General features: G+C 28.8%; 1 protein-coding gene across 4 annotated transcripts; it reads left to right on the top strand.

Annotated features, from left to right (window-relative positions):
• The first annotated feature begins 129 nt into the window (after nt 1-129).
• Nucleotides 130-25,229, top strand: LOC122711125. Of its 4 annotated transcripts, none has more exons than XM_043929584.1 (17): nt 135-246; nt 18,009-18,053; nt 18,419-18,640; nt 18,842-19,146; nt 19,951-20,022; nt 20,795-21,018; nt 21,108-21,205; nt 21,304-21,615; nt 21,688-22,074; nt 22,161-22,399; nt 22,459-22,739; nt 22,857-23,013; nt 23,091-23,293; nt 23,374-23,522; nt 23,632-23,943; nt 24,014-24,423; nt 24,538-25,229. In XM_043929584.1, exons 3-17 carry the CDS (start codon nt 18,524-18,526, stop codon nt 25,097-25,099), a joined length of 3,828 nt encoding a protein of 1,275 aa, XP_043785519.1. In that variant the 5' UTR covers nt 135-246; nt 18,009-18,053; nt 18,419-18,523; the 3' UTR covers nt 25,100-25,229. The 4 variants fall into 4 exon arrangements, with proteins under 4 accessions (XP_043785521.1, XP_043785519.1, XP_043785522.1 ...); XM_043929585.1 differs by having other exon boundaries at nt 142-246; nt 17,946-18,053; XM_043929586.1 differs by lacking the exon at nt 18,009-18,053 and having other exon boundaries at nt 130-246.

The following is a 25,229-nucleotide window of genomic DNA, read 5'->3' as shown; positions in this document are numbered from 1 at the left end:
TAAATTTGAAAAAAATCAAGCATGCGCAGAAAAAATTTAACGTCTTGGCGTCGCTATTCGATAGATGTGAAATGGTTATGGAAATTGCTGGAAGATGGCAATGTAGCAGCACGAGCTGCATTTCGCCGCGGCCAGTTCGATAAAAATCAGTCGTTTGTAGGGGCTGTTTTGGCGTGGTGTCAGTGCTGTGATTTCTGTTACAAGTTCATATATAATTTGGTGATAAATTATAAGTGATTAGTTTCGGTAAGTAAATTTTAATTTTATTCAAAATTTAATTTATCTGTTCGACGTTGCTGCATCCCTTGCATTATGGATTTTTCTTTATTCGAACAAATCAGCTGTGGAACCATGCATATTTCTATCCCTATAGAATGACCTAGAAAAGATTTGGCGGGTATCGTAAAATTTTTAGGTTTTATTTTTTACAAATTCTATCTCGTGACAAATATCAAAAATGATTTCTAAATAAAGGTTAGAATACATCGTTTGACGTGATATTCATGCAAAGAGTGAAAGAGCAAAGCAACGGTTCGATTCTGCAGTCGTTAGGCAAACCACTTTAGGAAAATTTATTCGAGTTTGGAGACTGCCACTAGTCCATCAATTCATTAACAAACTCATCTAAAATGATCATTTAATAAGTTTTCAATATTTTAAAGTATTTTGTTCATAAAAATTTGATGTGTATTAATACATCATAATATAATAATTATTTAAATCAATTTTACACTTAAATATAAATATCTTTTATTCATACAATGATTTTAAAATACAACTCATTTGAAAAAATTATTTAAATTAATAATAATTTTATATTTACAATATTTTAAAAAAGCAAAAAGATTAACAAATTACAAAAAACTATTATTCATAATGCCGTATAATTTATTATGCAGTTTCATACTTATTTTGGGTGGGGTGAATTCACGAATTGAATCAATTATTAGTGATAAATTAACAATTGTCTCCATATGTTTCGTTTATACATAATTAAAGTTTATTTAATGAAATTAAATTAGTTCTATTTTTTTTCTTCTTTGAAACATCTTTCAAACATGAGGTTCATTTGACAGTTATATTTCTTGAATGCAATGAAGGTTATTTAATACAGCATATAATTATTTTCTGCAAGTTTTGATTATTAATTTAAATGTATCTAATATCATTCTTTGTAATTATTTATTAATTCTTTCATTTTTATTGAATAATTCTATAGTATAAATTATTTTCACATTAAAAATCAAGATTAATATCTAATATTATTTTTCTTTTATTAGTTTTTCTTTTATTATTTCATTTTTTCAAAATATTTCAGAATTTTAATAATTTTGCAATTTTATAATTATTTTTAATATAAAAATTTATTTAGTAAATTATATATAGGGACGCTGAATATGAGATGATAACCATTAATCATGCGAATTGCAAAATGTCCCAATGCTTTTTGTGATTGGTCCGATTAAATGCGTTTGAATTAACCGCGTAAAAAGAATGGCATAGCAGGATTATTAAATTAAATCTTTTTTTTTTTTTTTTTTTTGCTGTCAATTATTAGTGTGTTTGCAGGTTATGAGATCAAGGACAAGCAAGATAAAGACATCGATCAGAAGCAACATAACATAGAATAGTTAAAGTTTTATCAATCTTTCTGTCTGAAAAAAGGGCGTTGTCTTTCTGAATTTTTTTTTATAACTTATTTTCAACATTTTTTTTTGCTCGAAAAAGAAAAAACTTTTGATTCTTTTATATACTCGAAATAAGTGCGTATTCACCATATATATACATATACTTATATAGATGGATTGCGTGCGTATGTACGTGTGAAATAGTGTTTAATCGATCTCATGTTGTACCAACGTTATCACGTAAAAACGAAATGGTGTCGTCGAGAAACAAGATAGAAACAAAAAATATATAATATGCAAAAAAATTACTATTCACTTTTGAATAATAATTTGTTTTTCTATCATTTTAAATGAAATATTTCAAGATTGATGAAATGATGAAATTCTTTCACTTTGAAAACTTTTTTTAATTAATATATTTGAAAAACGTCTCTATATTATCTAATTTCTTGTTTCTTGATATTCATAGGTTAAGTTTCTTATATTTTTCTTGATATATCATATTATGATACTTCTATTCTTCTTTTCTATTTCTTATATGTTAAATAGATATATCGAAAAGTATTGAAGATAACACGATAGGAGATTTTTTATCTAGAATTCTTCTATATGTAGAGCTCATTAAGATCGAAATTTTTTGATCAATGTTTTCTTAATTAATGAACCATTAAGTACATTTAGAAAAGCTCGTGTTAATTCAGAAATTATTAGGAAAATTTAATTCAGATATTCATAATGTTATTTTCATAATTATCTATGATCAGCTTTAAAAACTTTGTAAATTATTTAAAAGATTAATAGTAAATGATTAAAACACAAAAAATTTTATTATTAAAAAAACAAGTCACAAAATAGAAATTATGAATTTAATATCAACTTTCAAAAGATTCATATTTAGAATTAATTTTACTTATTTATTGTGTCCTTAATGTTTTCTAAATGTGAATATACAAGACAAAAATCATCAATTTCATATTAAAATCTAACATAGGTATCAAATCGTCGTGAATTCAGAAAATTTATTATCAACAAGGGTAAATTGAATTAGGAAACTTACTAGGTTTATTACTAACAACGAATCAGAAACTTGCAAGATTTATCGCTGACGCATGATCTGATCTCCCACGTTATGAATTAAATTTTCCTTATGAAGAAATATCGTAAAAAATATTTTTATTTCATCTCTTTTATACAAGTTTGATTAATGAATCAAAAATGTGTTGGTGAATTGTTTTTTCGGTTGTACGTTCAAAACGAATAAATAGAAAGTAAATAAATTTATGAATATTTGTACAACCGTGGCCGAAGATTGCACGAAGAACTGAATCGTCCGTTGGAATTGCGTGTTCAATGCATCCTGCTCTGCATCCTTCACGCGTCATGGCGATTCGTTTTTTCGCTCTCTGCGTCGTTGCATTCTTGTTGGATGATCCGTCGATTTACCATGTGTGCGCGTTGACGAACACATGTGTGAACTTCGGAACGATTCGTTTCCGACATTGCCTCCTGGAGTTTCTGCGACATTCAGACTTTTCTTGAGTTTACAATTAGTTTTAGCAAATTGTCTTTAGATGTGGTCACCGTTATATGTGCTACACTTAATCTTTCATTCTTGCCATTTAAGATACAGTAATAATATATAATAACTATTACACTGATAATTATTTTTATGAGTAATTATTTTTGCTCCAGTTCTAGATATTATTAACAATACATGTATTCCATTGTAGTATATGTTAAATATTGCTATTAACATTTTAATGTTATTATTTTTATAAATTTTAATAAAACTAATGTCTTTTTGTCAGTAATGTTATCTCTGATCTATTAACTCTTTACTATATTATTTTGTCATTAATATTATTAACATTATTACATTTCTTTTAATTACTAATATCTAAGTAATTCTATTTAATCTTTAATTTCTATTTAATCTTTATGATCGTGATACAAAACTTATCTTTTATTCAATTTTTTCATCATTAACCAAACTACAATTCCAAATTATTCTGTGATTTCACTTTTCTTTATTTTTCTACCTATGCGATTCAGATCAGTCATGTTTATCCCTTGAAAATGTCTTAAAAGTTTGCGAAAGAAACACAAGGAAAAATGATAGGGGTTCGCAATAAATGTTCCGAATCTAGGTCGAAGTCGCATATTGTCGTCAAGATGGTTCAGTGATTCCATTACGCAATTTTTACAAGACACTAGCAGAAAATTCTAAGAATGATTTATTTAAAAACGTGTCTCAAACTGGGTCGTTGGTCTTCGTCGGAGGAAAATGAAATCTCTAGACGATTTAAAACAGATTTACAACTAGAAGTTTACATTTTTTTTTCTCTCAAGTTAAACTAATCGGATTACTCGGGGTATTCCACTGTCTTCCGGGTTTCTGTTCACTTCCATTCCACTTCTTAGTTATTAACAGTTATTCTACTTGAACGAATATTTTTCTATCTTCTTATTCGTGTCACGCAATTTTAAACATTAAATTCGAGGAAATAATGTTTGATAATTATTCTTCATTATCTATGATTCTATGAATAAAAGCTTTCATTACTTGTAATGATAATTTTTCTCCGATTAAATTTTTCATTTTTCTCGATTTTTTTTAATGGATATCCACTTCCCCTCGGGAAAATTTCTTCGCAAAGACCAGGAACCCTGAAATGCGGACAGTGACTGTGCCAGGATGGAAAAACCGATATTTCCTCCTGCTTTTTTCCCTTCTCCACGCCGATCTCAACGGGATCGTCGATTGTCCCGGGAGCAAAAGCGACCACGTGGTATCCCGAAAAAAAAGAAAAAAAAAAAAAGGCAAGTCAGAGAACTCGTGAAACGAAAGAGCTTTGCAGTCGTGAATGCTTTCACTTCATAATTGATCCATTCGTTTCTGGTTGCATCGATTTCTCCTATCTGCTGGCGAAACTCTTTTAAATTTTGCGAGGAAAAGTTACGAAGGAATTTTTTTAATTTTTATTCGTATTCAAGATTTGTGGGTTTAATGCTCGTTCAAATTAGTCAAATTGTTTTAGCAAAATATGATTTTCCTTTTTAAAGTTGGCGAGATAATTTATTTTACTTTTTGGAGGAAAATGTAATTTATTTTTTGTTTCTTTTATACGAGCTTTATATTGGGATAAGATTTCTGGGATAAAAGAATCGATAAGTCGAGATGTGAAAACCTTTTCTTATTGGCTTTTATTGATATCCAGACAATACGGATTTATCATGCAACTTTCAGATCTGTTTTTTATAATGGAATAGTAATATTTCTGCTAGATAATCAATATTATCAATATTATTTCATATTAAATATATTTCAAACAATTGTGATTTGTTTAATTTATAGTTTCGTTTCTTTCTATATATATATTTTTTTCATTGATTTCATTTTACTTTTTTCCTTTTTTTTAATTACTGCGATGTTTATGGAACAAATTAATTTATAGAATTTCATTATTCATCTTCGAACGCACGAATTTTCAATTTTAAAATTTTATACCACGATACTAAACAATTACAATCTCCTCTTCTCATCTTTTTATTTCCAATCTCGTAACTTTTGAATAGATAAAAAATAATTGGTATAGCAGTCAAAATATAGGATAAAATGGCGAGATATATTGAATTTTTTGGCACGATGATAGAAAAATAAAAGAAAATTAAACGAGAAATTAATTGTCCATTCGAGTTTTTTAATATGAAAAAAGTTAAATCATTTTTTAAAGTAGGAATTTCATTCCAACTCGAAGTTAATCTGGAATAGTCGCTACTAAAAATTCGGCCAATGAAGTGAAGCTATTGACTTTGAATCTCTTTAATAATATACATTTAAATCGTTTAATACATTTTATATCAAAGATTCTTTATTTTGTTTTTGAAGTAATTTTCAGGAGCATTTGTAGATTATTTGATAATTGTTTAATTCTTAATAGAATAGGAATTTTTATTTTATTTTTCATTTTTGCTATAAAACTTTTTATCATAACGGAATAGTAAAATGCAATCCTTTCATTTTTATTATTATTTTATGACTTTTTCTATATTTTATAATATTATAGTGAAATTATTTGTTAAAATTATTCTGAGAAGAATCATGGATTGGGATCTAACTGCGTAATAATAGTCTAAATGGATGAAATACTGTCAGATTCGGATTAGATCACGCGATCGTAGCGTATTTCGTGGAAAGAATAAAGGAATAGTATTTTTTTGCTAAAAATTCGCAACGAAATGTCTGTCAAGATAAGTATAAATGCCACGAAACGGTTATAAAATTTTTCTTGGAAAGATCTTTCTTGAAAAAGCGACTAGAGAAAGTCGAATCTATGAATATAGCAAAATTTCCAAGAGTAAAAAAAAAAAGAGAAAGATATTAAACCAAATCTTATGGAAATAAAAAGATTAATTAAAACTCAATTTCCATTATCCCAAAGTGCGCTATACCAAACATATCAAGAAAAAAAATTCGAACTTTCATTTTAAAAAAATAACATATCAATATAAATATATAAAATAACAAAACTTATTTCTAAGAGAAAATCCACTTACAAGTTTTTTACGACAAAGTAAAAAAAAGGCACGTAATAATAATAAAAAAATCAAAGGTTCTTCGTTACTTATCACAAGCTAGTATCATCGTAAGAAGAAAAAAAGGAAAGATACGAAAGAAAAAAAAAAATATTAGCCAATCAGATCGAATTCTACTGGCCTAACCAGTTGAACTCGTTGATGGACTTTTCCTTCCTTAAGCCAGATTAATCGAAAGTAGCGCCGGTAGTTAGTTACAAACGAGAAACTCGATATTAAGAGAAGAAGCATGGAAAGAGTTTCAGAGGACACCCTGTAGAAATCTGAGACCAGTCGTCGCCCCAGTTGATTTCCTGAGCCCGTACAATCTAGCGTAATTCAAAAGTGGATGGCGACCCTCGCCATTCGAGGGTGTACCATTCTCACCCTGGGGGTGACATTGTTACGCAGACCGGTATACGCGAGTCTCGAGAATTCAGAATGCACCCTAATATTTTACGCAGTCTCTTCTGACTGCATCTGTGTTTATATACAGGGTGTTTCAAAATTATTATAGATTATTAGTTAGAGAATAGTAAAGAACCGGAAAAATTATTGTTCGTTCAATCACATATCTTTTATCTTTATTAGAAATTTTTTAAAAACTAATTCAGCTTTCACTCTAAAATCTCAATTTCTAATCTAATTACTAATTTTTGTTCCAGGAATCTAGTTTCAGTTTTATTTGAAAGTTAGGAATTTTTTTTTTTTTTGTAAATCTCAGTAATCTTCTTCCCACAAATTCCAATCTTTATTCAAAGATTATAAATTTTCCTCTAAGAATCTACTTTGCAAAATCTCAACCTCGATAACTACCTAAACATACTATACGCAGTATACTTGAAAGCTTTGCATCCCTAAAACAACTACGTTTGAAAATAGCAAAGCATCCATAGGAATATAAGTAGAGGGGTGTGCAAATGTTGGTATCCACGTTGACGACACCATGGGAGTGGTGCAGGTGCACATATATCGCGGTAGATTGGATAATGGGCCCCTTAACAACGTAACGGAACGCGGTGTGTGCAGTGTTAACAGAACGATGTTAGAACGAAGAGTGGGACGGAGAGGAAAGGTTGGATATGAAAGAAGAGGCGTGTGTGTTAACGACATACGTTGAACGGCATTGAAAGAGCAGACTGGATTTAAGTGTCGTTTCCAACGGGCTGATCCTGTTTGGAACGAACCAAAAGACGTTGGTTGTCGAGACTCTTCTTTCTTCGCGATAGTTTCAAATCACTGTTATAACATGGTACATATGTACCATGAAAGCCTGTTATTTAACTCCTCCGCGATGCAAATGAGCATTTAGCCAGAGGCTTCCTTAATTGGCTCTGTCTCGCGTGGGAGAGATGGGTAACAAGCATAAACGTGGTATAAAAATAGTTATATTGACATGTTTCTTATAATTTTTTCTATAATTGTTAATATTAATGATTGTTAATAATTGTTTTCTATAATTGTGTAATATATATTCTTTCTATAATTGTTTTCTTTTTTCTGGCATCAATATTATTTTTTTCAATTTATAAAAAGAACGAAATGGGATATATCGTATCTTTCGACATCATATCTTTAAAAATAATCACTAGATTATTTTCCTCTATATCATTTTTCTAAAATATTGTTATATTAATTTTTTATATTATATATTTTTATATATTTTTATATTAATTAATCCTTTATCCTTCAAATTCGCATAATTTCATACTTCGACAGTTTCGAATATCGAAAAAATTCATTTAAAAATCTCATTTCTTTCTCGTAACAAAGAAAAAAAGAAACGATCGTACTCTATTTTTCATTTTTTTTTCTTCCTACTTTCGTATTCCAACAACCTCTCTCCCGTCGCAAGATCGCAACAAACGAAGCTACACCCGCAGCAGTCAGAAAAAAAAAGAAGGGTATACTCGTGAAACGTATACGAATTTAAATGAACCCGATCCTTCCGCGTTCCGGTGGATCGTTTCAAATTAAGCGACCGTTTCCGCGGAAAGCCCCGTTATCGTGTTACAAACACGAGAAATCCACTGACCAGGAAATACATAAGTGGATGCGATGGTAGTCGTGCATCATCGAATTTGAATAAACTCGATCCTTCCGTGTATTTATGCTAGCCGCATCGCCTTCGCGATTTGTATGCGAAGCCGTCAATACCGGCCGTATAAATGGTACTTCCATCTACGCATATGTACAGGGTGTGAATATATTCGTGGCCCACCTGAGTCGATTTTTACAGGTTAAAACTAGTACAAAAGTTGGCGTACAAAAATTTATCAAATTATAGGCGATTTAAGTTGGATGAAGCAAGACGAAGATAGGGCAAATTTATCTGCGTCTCGTTTCATTCAACGCAATTGTTTTTCACTTAGTAAACCTTCGATCAATATTTTGTATATGTCAAATTTTGAATTAACTCTTCATGATGACATATTAATATTCTGTATACTCATATACTTAGACGTGATATGTGCAAATCAGGGAATCGTTCAATCGATTTTTTTATTATTCAGATTTTATCTATTTAGATATGTGAAGATTGATAGAAATTTGTAGAGAGAAGGATGTAAAATTTCAATTAGATTCGCATAGTACATGTACGATACAAAGTGTTCCATTGTTGATGGTATTAGTACTTCTTCTTTTTTTTCTAATTACTGCAATATTTTCCGATGCTTTTGTATTATCTGATATATTTTGTGTCATTTCTAAATTTCTTTTTATTCTTATAATTTTTTTTACTATTAATATTTTCCTTTGAAAATTTAGATTTATTGCTGGAATTTTTTTTGAAATTTTAACTTTTCTTATAGATTCTATTCCCGAAATGTGAACATTTCAGAAAATTTCAATTCTATCATGGTGAAGTGTATTCCAAAGGGAAACACTCGTAGGATGATAAATTATTTTCCACCAGTGACATTGTAGTATAGTCTTTAATATATTTGAAAATGCATTTCTGGCTTGAGTAAATACTAAAGATCTTTAAAAAATAGAGAATTTCGATAAAGATAACAATTGAATTTCAATTTAACTTCGAAAAAATATAAAAATATTATCATTTTATTAACATCTTTGGTCTTAATTTCAAAGAGTTTTCTTCTTTTTCAAAAATTAAAAGTACTCCTTACTTACTTATTAAAAACGAAAGCAAAATTAGGGAAAAAAAAAATTCTAAAATAATAAACGAGATAAAAACGTTATCAAACAATTATCTTCTTCAAACCAATTATAAATCTTTGTAATATATATAAAACATAGAAGAAACATTATTTCCTTTTTTATATAATAAAAGATATATCGATTTCCCAGCGGAGAATCCTCTTTTCTTTTTATTTGATACGGCGGCTGGCTTTCACCACCCCCAGGGATACATTCGAGGGTCGATACGAGGGAATCGAGTTTAGGCACGCATACTCAAACACGTTCTAGCACTTGCTCGAGAAAAAAGCGCGTGAACAGGTTTTGCAGGAAGTTTTTTTGATGGACCTCAAAACAATTTGCAATTTTTTCGAGATATCCTGTCGCCCGGAATAGAAGTGGTTATCCTTCGTTTTAATATTCGTTCAATTTTCAACGAGGCAGGTTGATTTTATTTTGATGTCCAATATAGTTTAAATATTGTAAATGATCTTTATATCAGTGAAAAATTTTAATTAAAGAATCTAACATTGAATCATATTGAATAATAATCATAATTGAATTTTAATTAATTCGAATAATTTTTTTTTACTTTTTCTTTTATATTCATATTTTAATATGAGTATAAAAATTATTATAAAATAATTTTGTCAAATATTTTTCTAAAAATTTTTCAATACTCTGAACTTTTGTTTTGTAATTTTTATATCTTATTGTTAAATTTTTTAATGGAAAATTAATTGCGATTCGATCGTGAGTTATACATTATTATCGTCAGCATGTGTTCCATTCTGCATCTGTGGATATGGTAAACCACAGAAAAAAAAACAAATTGGCTAAAGAATCTACGTTCCGAGGTCGTTCATTTTTCTTTCAGTATCCAGATATCTTTCCACGAGTCGGTCTCTCGTTCTCCTTGGACGTTGAATTACGTCATCTTTGACAGAGGAATGAATTGAACGATTTAAATCTTCTAATGGGACGCTATTTATTCCATTATGAAAAGTATCAGTCGAAAAGTTCGTAACATTTTTTGACAGTCTATTTAAAGTTTTCAATTTTCATCTATTTTCTTATCTATTAAAATTTCTTCTAAGATTTTTTCACGATTGTTACAAAGGATGTTTCGTATATCTAGTTTCAAAAAAAAAAGATTTTTTTTTCTTTAATTTGAGATTAAAAATTCAATTAAAAATCAATTTAACATTTAGATCGCCTATTTTTTATTTGTCACAAAAATTGGACAAAAAAACAATATTGAACAGAATTAAATATTAATAGCTAAGAATATTAAGTATATTAAGTATATTAAATATATTTTAATAAATATATTAAGAATACTCGATAAAAATTACACGTGATATTTTTAAAATATTGGATTCAAATTTCTGTTTAGATTGACAATTTAGACAATTTCACGAGATATTCGATATCAGACTTCGTAATGAAAAATATCCACCAACTATTAAATGTTAACACAGTCCCAAATTATTATATCTATTCTTACATTTTCATTATTATCCCCTCCCATTAGTCCCATCACTCCAACAATTACCCAAGCTTCATACCTTCCGGAAATCACCAATCTCTTCACAATCGTTTCGATCTCAACTTCGGTTTCCATTTCAAGCCCATAATGCACCGATAAGTCGTTCCTCATGCTTTTTAATAAGTCTGATAACAAGCCTGCCGAGGCACTCTCGACGATTGCAAATTGAATAGAGAGTCGCTAAAACTGATCGATCGTGTTCCCTCTCTCCTCTCCTATCTATCGGTACAATCTAAATTGTAAAAAAAAAAGAGGAGAAGAAGAAAAAAAAGAAAAGAGAGAAGAAAAAAAAAAGAAGAATCACCGAGTTTGGGCCATTGTTGCGTATTTCGCCGTTATTAAAAACCCTCCTCGGGATATTCGAAATACGTATCCGGGTTGTAAGCCTTGTTCCTTTGCCGAAGTCGAGTATAATCGGCGTCGATAACGAGCACAGTGCTCCAGATAGAACGGAATCGTTATTGGAAATATCCAGTCTTCCGCCGTTGCATCTCTCGAGTGTGACCCGTATTTGCGGAAGACGATCTTTTGCAGACGATCTTCCGGATCTTAACTCTTTAGTCTGCGGAAGATGGGATGTATATTTTGTTTTGTTCGATTTTTTTTTTTTTTTTTTTTTAATCGAATGGAAAATTGATATTACATATCATTTAAATAAATTTGAATAATATGATTAATATGGGAGAAGAGATTTAAAATTTTTTTAAATTTTAATGTCACATTTTTCATCTTTTCATTGAACAGTTTGTGAAATTTCTTTAATTTTTTTTAATTAAAATTAATTCTAAAGGAAATGTAACGAGGAAAAAAAATGTGATAAAATTTTAGCGCAAAGAAAACCGTGGTTTCCAACATTGTTTGAATTAATTGTAAAAAAAGGAAACGATGAGACGAAGGGATGACGAGGTTCCATGACAAACGAATTCGGTGGATCTACGGTAGAGCGTAGTCAGTTTCTAGAAAATCGTTCTCCTTTCTCATAACCGACCTACATTTGCGAAACAACCGTCTCTTCTCGGCCCAAATTTCTCGTTGGTCCTCCAGTTTCCCTTTGATTCCGTGCATCGTCGAAAATATTTTCCTCGGTACTGACTGAAAAATTTTCCTGTAGCAAGATAGAAATTCTATGCTACATTTTTGAAATGAAAAAATTTCATGGATTAATTTTTAGTATCATTAAAAATAAAAAAAAGAAGAAATTTATCGAAATTTGAAAATTCGATATTAATAGAATTTTTGATATTTTAGAATATTCATCAATTTTAAAATATAATATTTTTTTATAATATTTCGAATATTCAATAGCGAAATTTGGAAATTTAACAAATACCAAATATTTAATATTCCTTAAATTTTGAATAATATTCACAATTAAAATTCACCAAGTATTCAATATTCATCAAATATCCATCATCGACACATTCGAAGACTTTAAAACGATTCATCGAATAATACCAAACATTCATATTGATGAATATTAAACGCGTGGAACTGGCTTAAAAGCCATGCACGTTGGATGCACGGTGAAATGAGACGACCGAAGGAACCCACAATGGATCTCGCATAAGATGCATACATCCCTTTATGTATCGTCCACCGTGTACAATGTATACGGGCCGCATATGTATACTCTATTGCGTGGATTTTCTGATACATGGGCAACGTGTTCTCGCGTATTACGCCACGGTTCGTGTAATTTTACGCGGCGTAACCGTTTGTCTCTGATTTAATAGAAAACAAAAGAACATAGATTCCTGTTCGCGCGGAGATGAAAAATCCTAAAGATTTTCCATCCACTATGTATATACACTAAGAATTATTTTGCCTTCTTCAATACTATGATTAACAAATCGATTGATTTCTTTTTATGCAATTATTAAAAATATAGAAACGCATTTTTGGGAAATATTAATTTTTATTCGAATAGAAAATACATATTTTAAAATATATATATTTATCCAATTATTTTTACAATGATATTTTAAAACCATTTGTAAATAATACAAATACATATACATAAATATATATTATAATTGATAGTTAATATATTTAAATATTTTATCTAAATTATACTGAAATTTTTATTATTTTCTTTGTGATATCTTTGTTTAGAAAAAATAAATCAGATCTAATCTTAAATTCTTAAAAGATATATAAAAATTTCTAATTTATTTAAGAGTGAAGGTAATAATTACATAGAGCAAGTATACTTTCAAGTATAATTATTCGAGAATTATTTTCACCGAGATAATTGATTATAATAACTTTCTCAAATTGCACGTCTCATTGTCTCTGTTGCAAATATGGATTCCATTCATTCCATTTGTATTTTTACTGGTCGATTACGTGCAACTTGTTCGAATGCAAGACTACATCTTGATTGGCAATTGTATCATCAGTATTAAAAAAATGAATTTTTATGCAAAGCAATTAGAGGAGGTTATTTTTACTAGAAGATTTAATAAATTAAATTAACATGCTCTTTCTATGTAAATTTAAAATCTTACAATGTAATTTTTATCACATTTTTTCATACTAATCTTCTCATACCTTTCAAAGATCATTGAGAAATTTTTTTCTCATGCAAATAAACTCTCTCTCTCTCTCTCTCTCTATCTCTATCTATCTCTCTCTCTCTCTCTCTCTCTCTCTCTCTCTCTCTCTCTCTCTCTCTCTCTCTCTCTCTCTCTCTCTCTCTCTCTCTCTCTCTCTCTCTCTCTCTCAAAAGAAAACTTTCATTTATTTTTTATTTTTTTTATTTTTTTTATTTATTTTTTTTCATCTGACTTTATTCTTTAAAATAATGACGATTCAGCTAAATTTAAAAAACCTTTTCAAAAAATAATCCAAAAATTATTCATTTTAATTTTCTAAAAATACTTGCCATGTTTCATTCCTGCTCCAGTTATCCCAAAGCAAAGTTTTCTCTTCAAGTATCCGTGATATACACGCGAAAATCAAGTGGCTCGGAAATAGTTCTCGCCATAGCACGAGAAGCCAATTACAAACCTGAATGAACACGAAGAACTTCGTTTATCAATTTTCTGTCGATTTAATTTGTTAACTCTTCTTTTCGAAAATCGTCGTAAGTGATGTTGCAGGTTCCTCGTCTTATAATGCAGTTTATAAAGTATACACGAGAATCAAAATTGCATTGAATATTAACAATAAATTCGATCATTTATTGGAAGGGATAGTAACCTTCACAGATATTCCAAAGGCGTTTATAATTAAAACATTAAACATCTATTGATGCTAGGGCCGTGTGCACTACGTATGTTTTTTAATATTCTTCATGCTAATATCAAAATATTGATTCAGGAGTTCTGTAAGGAATTGTATAAGATCCTTCAGAATATAATAAAATCTTAAACTTAAGAACAATATCACATTTTATTTATTATATTCGTATATGTAATATTCTGATTTTTTAATAGAGATTGAACAAAGAAAAATAAATACATTAATTATTTATCAATTATTCTTCTAATATTAGAGAGATTAAATGATGCAGCATCTGCATTAATTAATACTTATCTTTAATTTCAAATTAAAAAAAGATCATTGATTACTAAATACAAATTATATAACAATGACAATTATAATTTGCTCCAGATATAGTAAGAGTTGAAGAGTAAATAATTAATGATGAAATTTGTATGATGTAACTTTTGTCAATAACCAGGTGCTATTCCACATTAAGTAGCACTCAAGATGTCAAAAAATAAGATGAATGCGAATTTTTTAAAAGTAATTTGAATACAATTTCTATGATTGGCAAAAAACTTCAGGTTACTAATTAAGATACCAACTACTTTTTGGCTGAACATTTGGCAAAGTATCGAAGATCATCTAAACTGGTTACTAGTAATTTACGCTAAAATTATTTTTTATAACTATTATGTGAAACTATCCATTGTGAAAATTTCTAAAAATTTTTTATTATTTTTATAGAAAAATTTAAATATATTCAAAATCCAAACCAAAGAAAATTCTAATAATGAAGTAAAGGAAGATTTAAGGAAAGATGCTATATAAATGTACAATATATAAAACAAATAGTAAAAAAAAAGAAAAGGAAAAAATAAATGTATCTACAAAAAAAGTGGATTACAGCAGTGAAAGAAACAAATAAACCATACCAAATACAAAAAACACTAAGAAAAGAAGATTTCGAAAATGAAGATAATGTTATATGCATGATAGAGATATTAAGATATTAAAAAGAAGAAAATGTTAATATAGTAAAAGCATTAGAGATTCAATAAGTAAATACAAGAAATATCAGCACTAAGGGAATAATGAGATGTTATATTTTGTATCACTGAGATCTAACATCCAAAATTTCAAATGTATTAAATTCTTAATCGATTTCTTTGTTGTAAAAGCTGATTCAAGAAAGCTTGTTATTCATCAATAATTAAATGTCTAAGATTTATCATAATTGAAATAATCATGACTTCCTCCTTAGTAATTTCGCAAAAGCTCTCGCATGCTGTATGCTAAAACTGTGCAGTTGAGGAACGTGTAACGTATTAGAGATATAAGACTGGAATAGCAGCGCTGTTTTAAGGTTACGAGAGCTTGCGAGCTTCAAAGTGGGTCAAAAGCCAGCGTGCCAGTACATTCGCCAACCTACTTGGAACGCATTCGAGCGGAGTCGCAAATATTCTTTCGCATCGTCTCCTCGCGACGGGGAATATCAACACAACAAACAGTTTTTAATTCAAATCAATTTGGACATGAAGTTGAAAAAGTTTTGATGGATGAAGCCATGTGATTGATAACGAATAATTCAAAAATAAAAAAATATATATTTCAGAAAATATTTTCATCAAGACCATTCATTTTTGCGATTCTCTTCTCTTTTGAAATGAAATTTCTTTTGCATTGGATTTGTCAAAGATACTTGAAATCAATACGTTTACGATAGAAAAGATATAGAAGATTCAACGAGGATTCAAAGAAATAGAAAAGTATTAGTTTCTTGTGCATACTTTACTTATTATTTTTCTTTCTGTATTTTATCTATATTCATATTGTTCATATTGACTGTCTGTTCGCAAAGCATTAGATAGGAATTTTAAATCTTGATATGAAGAGAGATTTTCTTGCTCTGTTTTCTTCGTCTATTGAAAATCCGGAAGTAAATAGGAATACAAAGCGGAACGTCGATTACTTGAACCGTGAATTTGGAGTATTTGAATAATTAACAATAATTAGCAATAAATGTGACACAGAATTTTTTCTCATTTTTCTCTTTTTATTTTTTAAAATAGAAATATGCTATATTGTATATAATGGAAAATTGTAATTAATTATATTTAATTATATATCAATTTTTACAATTAATACTTTCTCATTTGCATAGTCATATCATTAATTTTAAAATAGATTAATATTGAGAAATGTAAAAATATTTTCACCATTAATAATAAGCAGTTTAGTTATGATATTATCATTTATAGAGTAATTAATTAATTTTCTACTTTACACTTTACACAAATATTATTTCGTTTCTCATTAATTTTTAATTTTAATCAACAGCATTAAAAAGATATTAACATTAATAATACAAATATTTTCTAACTGGATCCTCAAGTATGAAGAAATAGTAATTTTTTATAATTATAATATCTCATTTATTTATTCCTCTTAATTTTTGTGTCTTTTCCCGTGATTGTTATTATTTCCTGGCAATAGAAACACTCTCTGAATAGCAATATTGTATTATTTTCTCGTTAATTGTACTAATTAACCGTTCTCCGTGTCGACTGTATAATTATTTTATTCAACTCCATCATCAAAGTCTATAATCTGTATCATTAACAGAGAATTGCGATTAATCTAATTATAAAATCGCTACTAAAATTTGATTGAATATAAGAAACAGGAATCCACTTATAATAAATAAAAATTTCTTTTAGAAACTCTTTAAAAAAAATAGCAATATATTTTGATGTAAATAATAACAAAACTTTTCAATTCAAAAAAATTATCTCAATTTTTTAAAGCATAATATCATATAATTTTGAACTTTCTTTCTTTTCTCTTCTGTTCATGTATATGAAAAATCAATTGAAAATATATTTTATCAGATAAAGTAATAACTATTAACTATTAACTATAATATTTTAACTATCTTTTTATTTTAGATAATACATTCTCATCTTCATGATCAAATTCTCTCAGAATAATACAATTTGATATATTTTTATTAAATGTTTTGTGTTTTAAAAATAGAAAAATATAGTTAAAATAAGTATAGAACGTGAAAAAAAATTTTTTTTTTATGAATAAAATTCATCCAATTAACAATTTTGTATATTCTTTATAATTTTTTTATATTAATTATTTAATCAAAATTTAAGTTGAAACACGATAAATAATAAAATGATGTCGTCGTATCTACTCGATACACGATTCAAGTGAAAAGATACAATAAATCATTTTAAAACGACAGGAAGCAGTGGGGTCCGGATTATTTTCAGTAGATGAGATATGGTTGTGTCCCAGTGGGAAACGTGAGACGATATTGGTATTCTGCCAAGCTAGAACAATGTATGGTCTCTCTCGTAAGGATAGAAAAAAGCCAAACGCCAGTCTCTTCTTGGCACGAAAGAATGATGCTCCATGATAATTACAACCTGTAAATACATGTGCGCTTATTTATCATGCATGCGACACAGGGTCGGATTAAATGTTGACTGAAATATTGAAAGGAAGCGCATTTCCATAAAAGCAATGAAAAAAACCTATTGATTTATAAATACTAATCTACTGGATTGAAAAAAAAAATTAAAATATCATTAAACATATTAAAATGTTGTTAAATAATAATAATTAAATTGCGGAAATTTGTATAAATTGTGCATTTATAGGATGCTTAAATATGTAAAAATCTACAGAATGCACACGATATATAAAAAAAAACAAAATATCCAATGCAAAATATTTATTGTAATATTTCAATAAAACAAATTTTTATTTCATTTCTATTTACGAATTGTCCGCGTTCTATATTAAAGTAGATTTTATTTGATGTCAACCAGAGACAGGCAAGAACTGGAATGCTTAAAATGTTAATCATTTAATGGGGTATAATCGGTTAATAGGAGTCTGCATTCAGCCGAAGACTCCCATACACGCTGGATAACCACGTACGTATCCTCCCTTTGTATTCGTTCATTTTTTTTCATTATTTCAATGATAAAAATCATTTTGCCGTTAGAGAAGATTTATTAGCACAATTGTAAAAGAATATAGAAAACAAAATGTTAACTTAAAAAAAATAATTATGTAAAAGAATTATAGATTAAAAGATTTAAAAAAAAAAATGAACTGTTCGATCTTTATGTTAATATAAAAAGAATTAAGAAAGTTCAGTTTTAAATTAAAAAAATAATAAAAAAAAAAGCAAAATATGCTTAAAAGCTGAAGAAGTTGATTCTTTGCTTATAATGAGAAAATACAAATTAGAACAAATCAATAATTATAATAATTATAATTGATATTAATTGTGCAGGACGTGGCATGATAAATGGTTGCTACCAGCAGCATGGTGTATGAGGAGATAGTCGGTATACGGGGCAGCTGACCCCAGCCGCCGCGCACGCTTTTCACGCGCGAAATGCCCCACAATTTAAATTCTGTTTCCGTCAACTCCGCCAATACGGGATCGAATCATCAGGCCTACATTCAACAACTTTATCACCGACAAAATGGAGATGGACTTCTTCAACCCGAAGTATATCGATATTATTATTCGTGATCTCTATATAAAAACGCTTTGTTAACTGGTTATAAGTCTGGATCATGTTCAATTAATTATCAGAGATTTATCCCTTCTTCAATGAGTATAAATGACATATGGATATTTTATACCTTATGAAGTTATATAATAATAAGTTTAATAATAAATAATTATAAAAAATAATTAAATTTGCAGAAAGAGCCAGTGGAGTTCGACACATCGCATTTGCGCGGTGCACCGGCCGAAGTCGAGGCACTGGTGCATAATATCAAAGAAGTTGCACAACAGTTCCTTTATCATTGGAGAACATTCCCAATTATCCTTCCACCACCATTGTCTACGTGCACAGAAGGTGAAGACACATTGGCGAGAAAGAAACACCATTTGAAAGATCTCTTTGTTGCACCTAGTTTCGACGAATTGGATTCAGTAGCTGTAGATTGCAAGGGTGAACCTAGGAGGTTGACCAAGAAACAACTAGAAAGCATTAGCAAACGAGGGTAGGTTTTTCTATTATTATTAAACATTTATTTAAATATTTATCTTCATTTTGATAGATAGCAGTAGTATCAGAATCTTAAACTCTTACTTCAAAAACATTTTTAATCTTGTAGTTGCAATATTTATCGAAAAAGTATAAGTTGCAAAATTTATATAAAATAATAATGTAATGCCAAGGCATGTATAAAAGATTTTTTAATGGAAAATATTGATTTAAAAAATCGAATAATAAAAATTTGAAATAAATTTTCTAAAATTTTTAACGAATTTTATTGCAGCACAAGATTTAATAATGTTTATTTTTAAATTGAATATGCTTTAAAATACAATATTGTAGCGATTATAACTCGTAGAATTAAATATTAGTAATTTTTTTGTGCACAATATATAAAAAGTCGCGAATATTTACTAACAGATAATTATTTTAAAGCTTGAATAAAATTCTTACTGATGCAAATGCTAGTTTTTTTTTTTTAAGATATAAGAAATATATGATATAAGATAGATAATTTTAGGAAGTATGTTTGTAAAAATTTAGAATCGTCATATGTATGCGTAATATGTATATAATTTATTGATCAAATTTCGAAAATAAAAAAGAATTTTTGTTCTTCAATTTGCTTAATTTATTAAAATACAAAATCGATACATATTATTCTATTAATTGAAAAAAATATATATACAATTATTTTAATAAAATAAAAATAATGATATAAACTAAATTCCAAAGGTATATCGTTTCCAAGAGTAAAATCAAATCACTATTCTTTTGTTACTGATATTCTCTAACAATTTTTGTAAAGCTTTCAGAAGGAGAAGTACGGAAAACCGAAGAAGCTGAATGCCACTCAATTGGAGAGCATTCGAAGATGCGGGTATGTCACACACTAGTGTCACACACTAGTGTCACACAATATGTTGACCAAAATGATTAAAAAGTTACAGTGACTTTGACAGAAATTTGAAAATAAAAATCATTTAATATTTTGTAATCACTTTTTTTTTTTTTTTTTAATAAAAGATTTATCTTTAAAAATCCAATCTTACCATCTTTAAAACAATATGGTCAGAAGTTTACTTTGAAAAAACTAGCAATTTATTAATCAATTAATTCCCAATTAATCGAATAATAATTAAATAAGCAATATTAGCTACAAAAAAATTTATATCTGGTCTATGAAGAGATTTTATAAAGACAACACAGCTTGTAACAATAATACTTAAGCAATGATAACATGCATGAAATAAATTTTAAATATTAAAAATATAATAATATATGGTAGATTGTATTATTTAATTTTTATAGTGTATAAATTACAGCTTGTATTATAGCACATAATTTTTATCAATAGTTCTATAAATAAGAATAGAAAAAATAATATTTTTTATATTAATTATTTACTAATAAGTAAATTAATAGATTTCACATAATTAGATGAACTGTAAAATAATTGGATTAAAAATTAATTTCATTGGAACAACTATATATTTTCCAGAATATTTTTGTTTTTTATATATGTGTATATATTAAATGTATTTTTTTATTTATAATATAGACATAACATTCTGTTTCTGGATTTTTTCAATATATTCTTTTTTTTTTTCATTTTAAAACCAATTATATTCATATATGTTTTTAATTTTCAGAGAATTCGAAGTAGATTCAATCAATTTCGCTGGACAAACACATCGATGGAGATTGAGTGGACTTCTTCAGCGTGGACGGGATAGAAGACGAGACGCATTACTTCGAGATCTCGCTTTGGCAACTAGATTTCTTGTAGTTACAGCAAAAGCTAGATTAATCTCCCATTGTTTCAGTGTATCGCAATCTCTGAAAGCATTAATAACGGGATTACTACGGCTTCTTGGTAGATATTTATTAAAAAATTATTTATAAGAATTCATATTACAACAATATTATTCAACTGTAATTTAACTTTATTATATATTGTTTTAGATATAATAATTGGTGTGCCATCTCTTCAAGCACATAATTTAGATGCCAAAATTAGGGAGGAGCGGTGTCGATACTTGGTTGCCGAATTAGTATGCAGGGTAAATTATTAATTATTAATAATTGACTTCAAGATTAGAAAAGCAAACAAATTTTTATATTCAAAAAATACTTTAAGAAATCTTATTACAAATTACAGCCTGAATACGAAGATTCTTTAGAACTTTTATGTGGTTTCGTACGAAAACAACTTCGACGTGCGACAATGGAAAAATTCGAAGTAGAAAGAGAACTATCGCAACTATTGCCTATCCCGGTACCTTTCGTATTTGGGACTCCTGCCGGAGCAGTGGTTGATCTTAGATTATTTAGCAGAGACATTATCAAAAAAGCTTTACCGATTTTAGTTGCTATTTTGGAGAGAGAGACACGAGGCTGGTTTCTTCATTTCAGAGAAAGACTGATATCTGAATTGAGAGCACGGAAAAAACCAGATGAAGAGATTGAAAGAGTATATTTTACTTACATTTATTTTAAATATATAAAATATATTTTTCTTCTTACTGATCATAATCACGTTTAGGAGGTCAATGAAGCTGTTATGCGAGAATATTTACAACGAGTATTCTCTAACATTTTATCGCATCCAGACATACTCGATCTTGGTAATGGAATCGCTCAGCTATTAGTTCAACAAGCACAATCGGTTGTATTGATGCACCGAGCCGTAAAAACCGTACAACGTAAACTGGTACAAACTAAAGAAGCATTGAAATCTCATATAGAAAATGAACATCCAGTTCTGTCACGAATAGAACCGTGGATGCGCGATAGAATGAGAGAAGTCGAAGAAAAATTCATCGAAGAATGTGAATGGAGTGCTCACGAAGAAGCTCTCACATTGTGCACTCATCAAAATTTGCAGCAGACAGTTTATTTTCTTAACCGTGATTTAACTTTTATGAAAGAGGTACTTATTCTTATTAATACTTTTTATTTTTATATATGAATACGTATTATATGTTAAAAAATATTTTATGAATATATTTCTCTTAGCGAGAACCAGTTTTATTAAAAGAATTGCGCAAAGTGAAAACACCCACGAGAAGTTTTCAATGGCCAACTCAAATATGGTTTCCAAAGAATTGGATCATCAGACGTAATTTTCAGGGTCAGTCTGAAATTATACCAACAGTACTAAGCAATACTCCAACATCTATTACTACACCTCGTGCAGATCCAAGTCAGCCTGTTTTCTTAGTGGAAAGAGAAATTGTACACACAACAACAACAAGGTAATTCTTTCTGATGTTAAATTTTGTGCAAAACTGATTCTATAAACTTGTATGAACAGATGGCCTATGTGGCGTTGGATTAATTACGTAGCCAGAACATGGTGTTGGACATGGAATGCAATGTTTCTATTAGGCGTAGCAGTACCATGGTGTAGTCCAGTTTCCATACGAGCTTTATTACTCGTACAACCCTTTACTCCCGATCTAGAATTGAGTCAATTGAATGGAACATTGTTTCCCAGAAAATCATCTCAAATGCCTACTCTTTGTTCTCGATTGATAGCACTTTGGAGACATATTAGCAAAAGTCGGACACATTTTGAAACGGAACCGGATACTGGTAAATTAAATAAAAATAAATTAAATGTGTATATTTTTTTAAATATTATATTAAATATATATATGTATTATATCATATTCATAATCTCAGATTAATAGTCTTATTTTTTTATGGCAGGATTTATTGGAAAAGGAATGACAAGACATTTAAACAGATTATGGAATTATGGCATGAAAGGTCTTTTAGGAACACTTATTATATTATTTGTTTTTCCTGTCGTTTGTATAGTTACAAGTTTAGGATCACTTTTTATTGCACTTACTGCAATTTTATGGTTTGTTTTTTATATTTATATAATATTATATATCTAATATTAAGAAATATTAATTACTTCTTTTTTTTTTATTTTAGGATGCCTTTAATCACTTTAACGTTACATGCATTCATGGCGCTTATAATGGATTTAGATAGTCCAGAGCCAAGTAGAAATCGATATTTGGTGATTATGGAAGCATTAATTTGGAATATCGGAATACAAGGCTGTTTGCAACCAATTGCTGCATTAATTGTTGCTCTTATTTTATGTCCTATCATTTCTTTTGTGATACTTACAGGTATAATAACATTTTTTTGATAAATTACGTAATTAATTTGATTTCTATTTGACATTTATTTAAAATGTGTTATCAAATAGTTGCTGTGATACGTTATTGGATTAGAGTGGTTTGGGATACGATTATGTTTCATTTAGTAATAAAAAATAGAGGTCGTATACCTGCTAGTGATAGTTTTGTGGTTAAAAGAATAGCTGGACCAGGGTTAACTTCTGATTATTATTATCAAGTAAGTATCTAAATCAAATAAGTATTTAAATTAAAATTAAATATTAAACTTATAATCATTATTGTAAAAATATTTGAAATAGCTATTATATTAATTATTATTATTACAGATTAGGCCTGAACAAGCATTAGCTGCATTCGAAGCAAAACTAGAGTTAGATGAATTGTTAGCCTTTCAACAAGAAACAGAACGATTAATTACACAACCGCAGAGAGATTTTACTCAATTTGTAGAAGCCTGTTTTGGCCCATTTGCTGCTAGTCTTGCTAAAACAAAAGATCCGTACAAATCACTGGAAAAAGAAGCCAAAGATCTAATTGCTGTATTACATGAAAAATTAGATAGACGTAGAAAAAATTTGCAAACTGGTCTTGGAATGGTTGTAAGAAGTAAAATAAAACTTACCACTTTCGATCTAAAGGTAATTATTAAAATATCTTTCATTTCTAAAATTTTTTTATAACTTTACAAATTTATAATTTTATTTTTAGGTAGTAATACAACAAGGAGCATTGATGCTAGAACGTCTTTATCCCAGTCATATATTTGCGAGATTGTCTGGGAACGAAGAAGATTTTTGGGAAAATAAAGGTTTAAGTGCTGGTGATTGGGCTGGTTTAGCTGGGCTTATGTACGCAGACATTTTCAGTTTAAATTTTCTTCAACCTCTCGACGATGCAGATACAAAATTTAGATTAGAAGCTCATCCAGGTGTCGATTTATCGCGTTATACAGATATAGTTCATAGTACTGAAATTGGTGGTACCAATGGGCCAGATTTACTTGGCGCCGTTTATGCACCACGTGGAAATATACAAGTTTACAGTCCTTATCTAGAAGTTTCTGCTTTCAATCCACGAGCTAAACAGACTAGTAACAGCAGAAAATCTGATAAACGATGGTAAAAGATACTCTAAATTTTTGTTTTAAAAATATTAAAATAAAATTTATTTAGAAAACAAAATATAAAAATCAATATATAAAATAAAATTGAAAATTTTTTTTATGTTTTTAGTGATACTGGAGGACTTTTAACATCAACAAAAATCAGAAGACGCACAACATCTACAAATGGTACAACAAAGACACGTTGGCAACCATGGAAACGGCAAATTCGTCCTTATAGTGCAGAAAAATTGCTCATTCCACTTCCGATTCCGCATCCAGCTCACATAGCTGTTACTATTCATAATCGTGATTCTGAAAATCCGATTCCGCTCGATTCGGAACTTTGTCAAAACATATTGAAAGCAATTGAAGAATCGCCCGGTGAAATGTCCACTGAATATATTAGTCGTTATAGGGGGGCTGCAGATTCTAGTTTCGATTCAGTAGCTTCGCATTCTTCAGTTTCTATTGAAACTGGTTTAGATAAAGATAACGAAACACAGGAAACGACAAACACTGAAAAAGAGGGTGAAACTTATCATTGGACATTGTCAAATTGGGATGGTGGTATAACAAGAAGAAGAAACAATTCTGGATCTATAAAAGTTGATCTAGCATCTCCAGAAGATGTTACTCTGGATACAGATACCACCAGAGTGATGTTCAGTACATATGGAACAACTGTTTAAACTGAATTTATTGTTATATCAGGTAAATATATTATATATAATAGGTGCAAGTAGAAATAAATAAGTGTAACTATACAGAAGTTTAGATTTAGATCTTTTATTTATTATAATATATATTATAATTTTTTAA

The sequence above is a fragment of the Apis laboriosa genome, unplaced genomic scaffold (genome assembly GCF_014066325.1).
Source record: "Apis laboriosa isolate Shangri-la unplaced genomic scaffold, ASM1406632v1 scaffold16_cov148, whole genome shotgun sequence".
In the NCBI taxonomy this organism is placed as follows: Eukaryota; Metazoa; Arthropoda; class Insecta; order Hymenoptera; family Apidae; genus Apis; species Apis laboriosa.
Note: the sequence above shows the minus strand (reverse complement) of the source record. Positions and strands in the feature narration are given on the sequence as shown.

What these genes read in the sequence shown, in the direction of transcription:
- LOC122711125 (XM_043929586.1), top strand. Translation starts at nt 18,524, where the DNA reads ATGCCCCACAATTTAAATTCTGTTTCCGTCAACTCCGCCAATACGGGA. An exon ending in ATTTAACTTTTATGAAAGAG is followed by an intron (nt 22,075 to 22,160) that starts GTACTTATTCTT and finishes TATTTCTCTTAG; the next exon opens with CGAGAACCAGTTTTATTAAA. An exon ending in GCACTTACTGCAATTTTATG is followed by an intron (nt 23,014 to 23,090) that starts GTTTGTTTTTTA and finishes TTTTTATTTTAG; the next exon opens with GATGCCTTTAATCACTTTAA.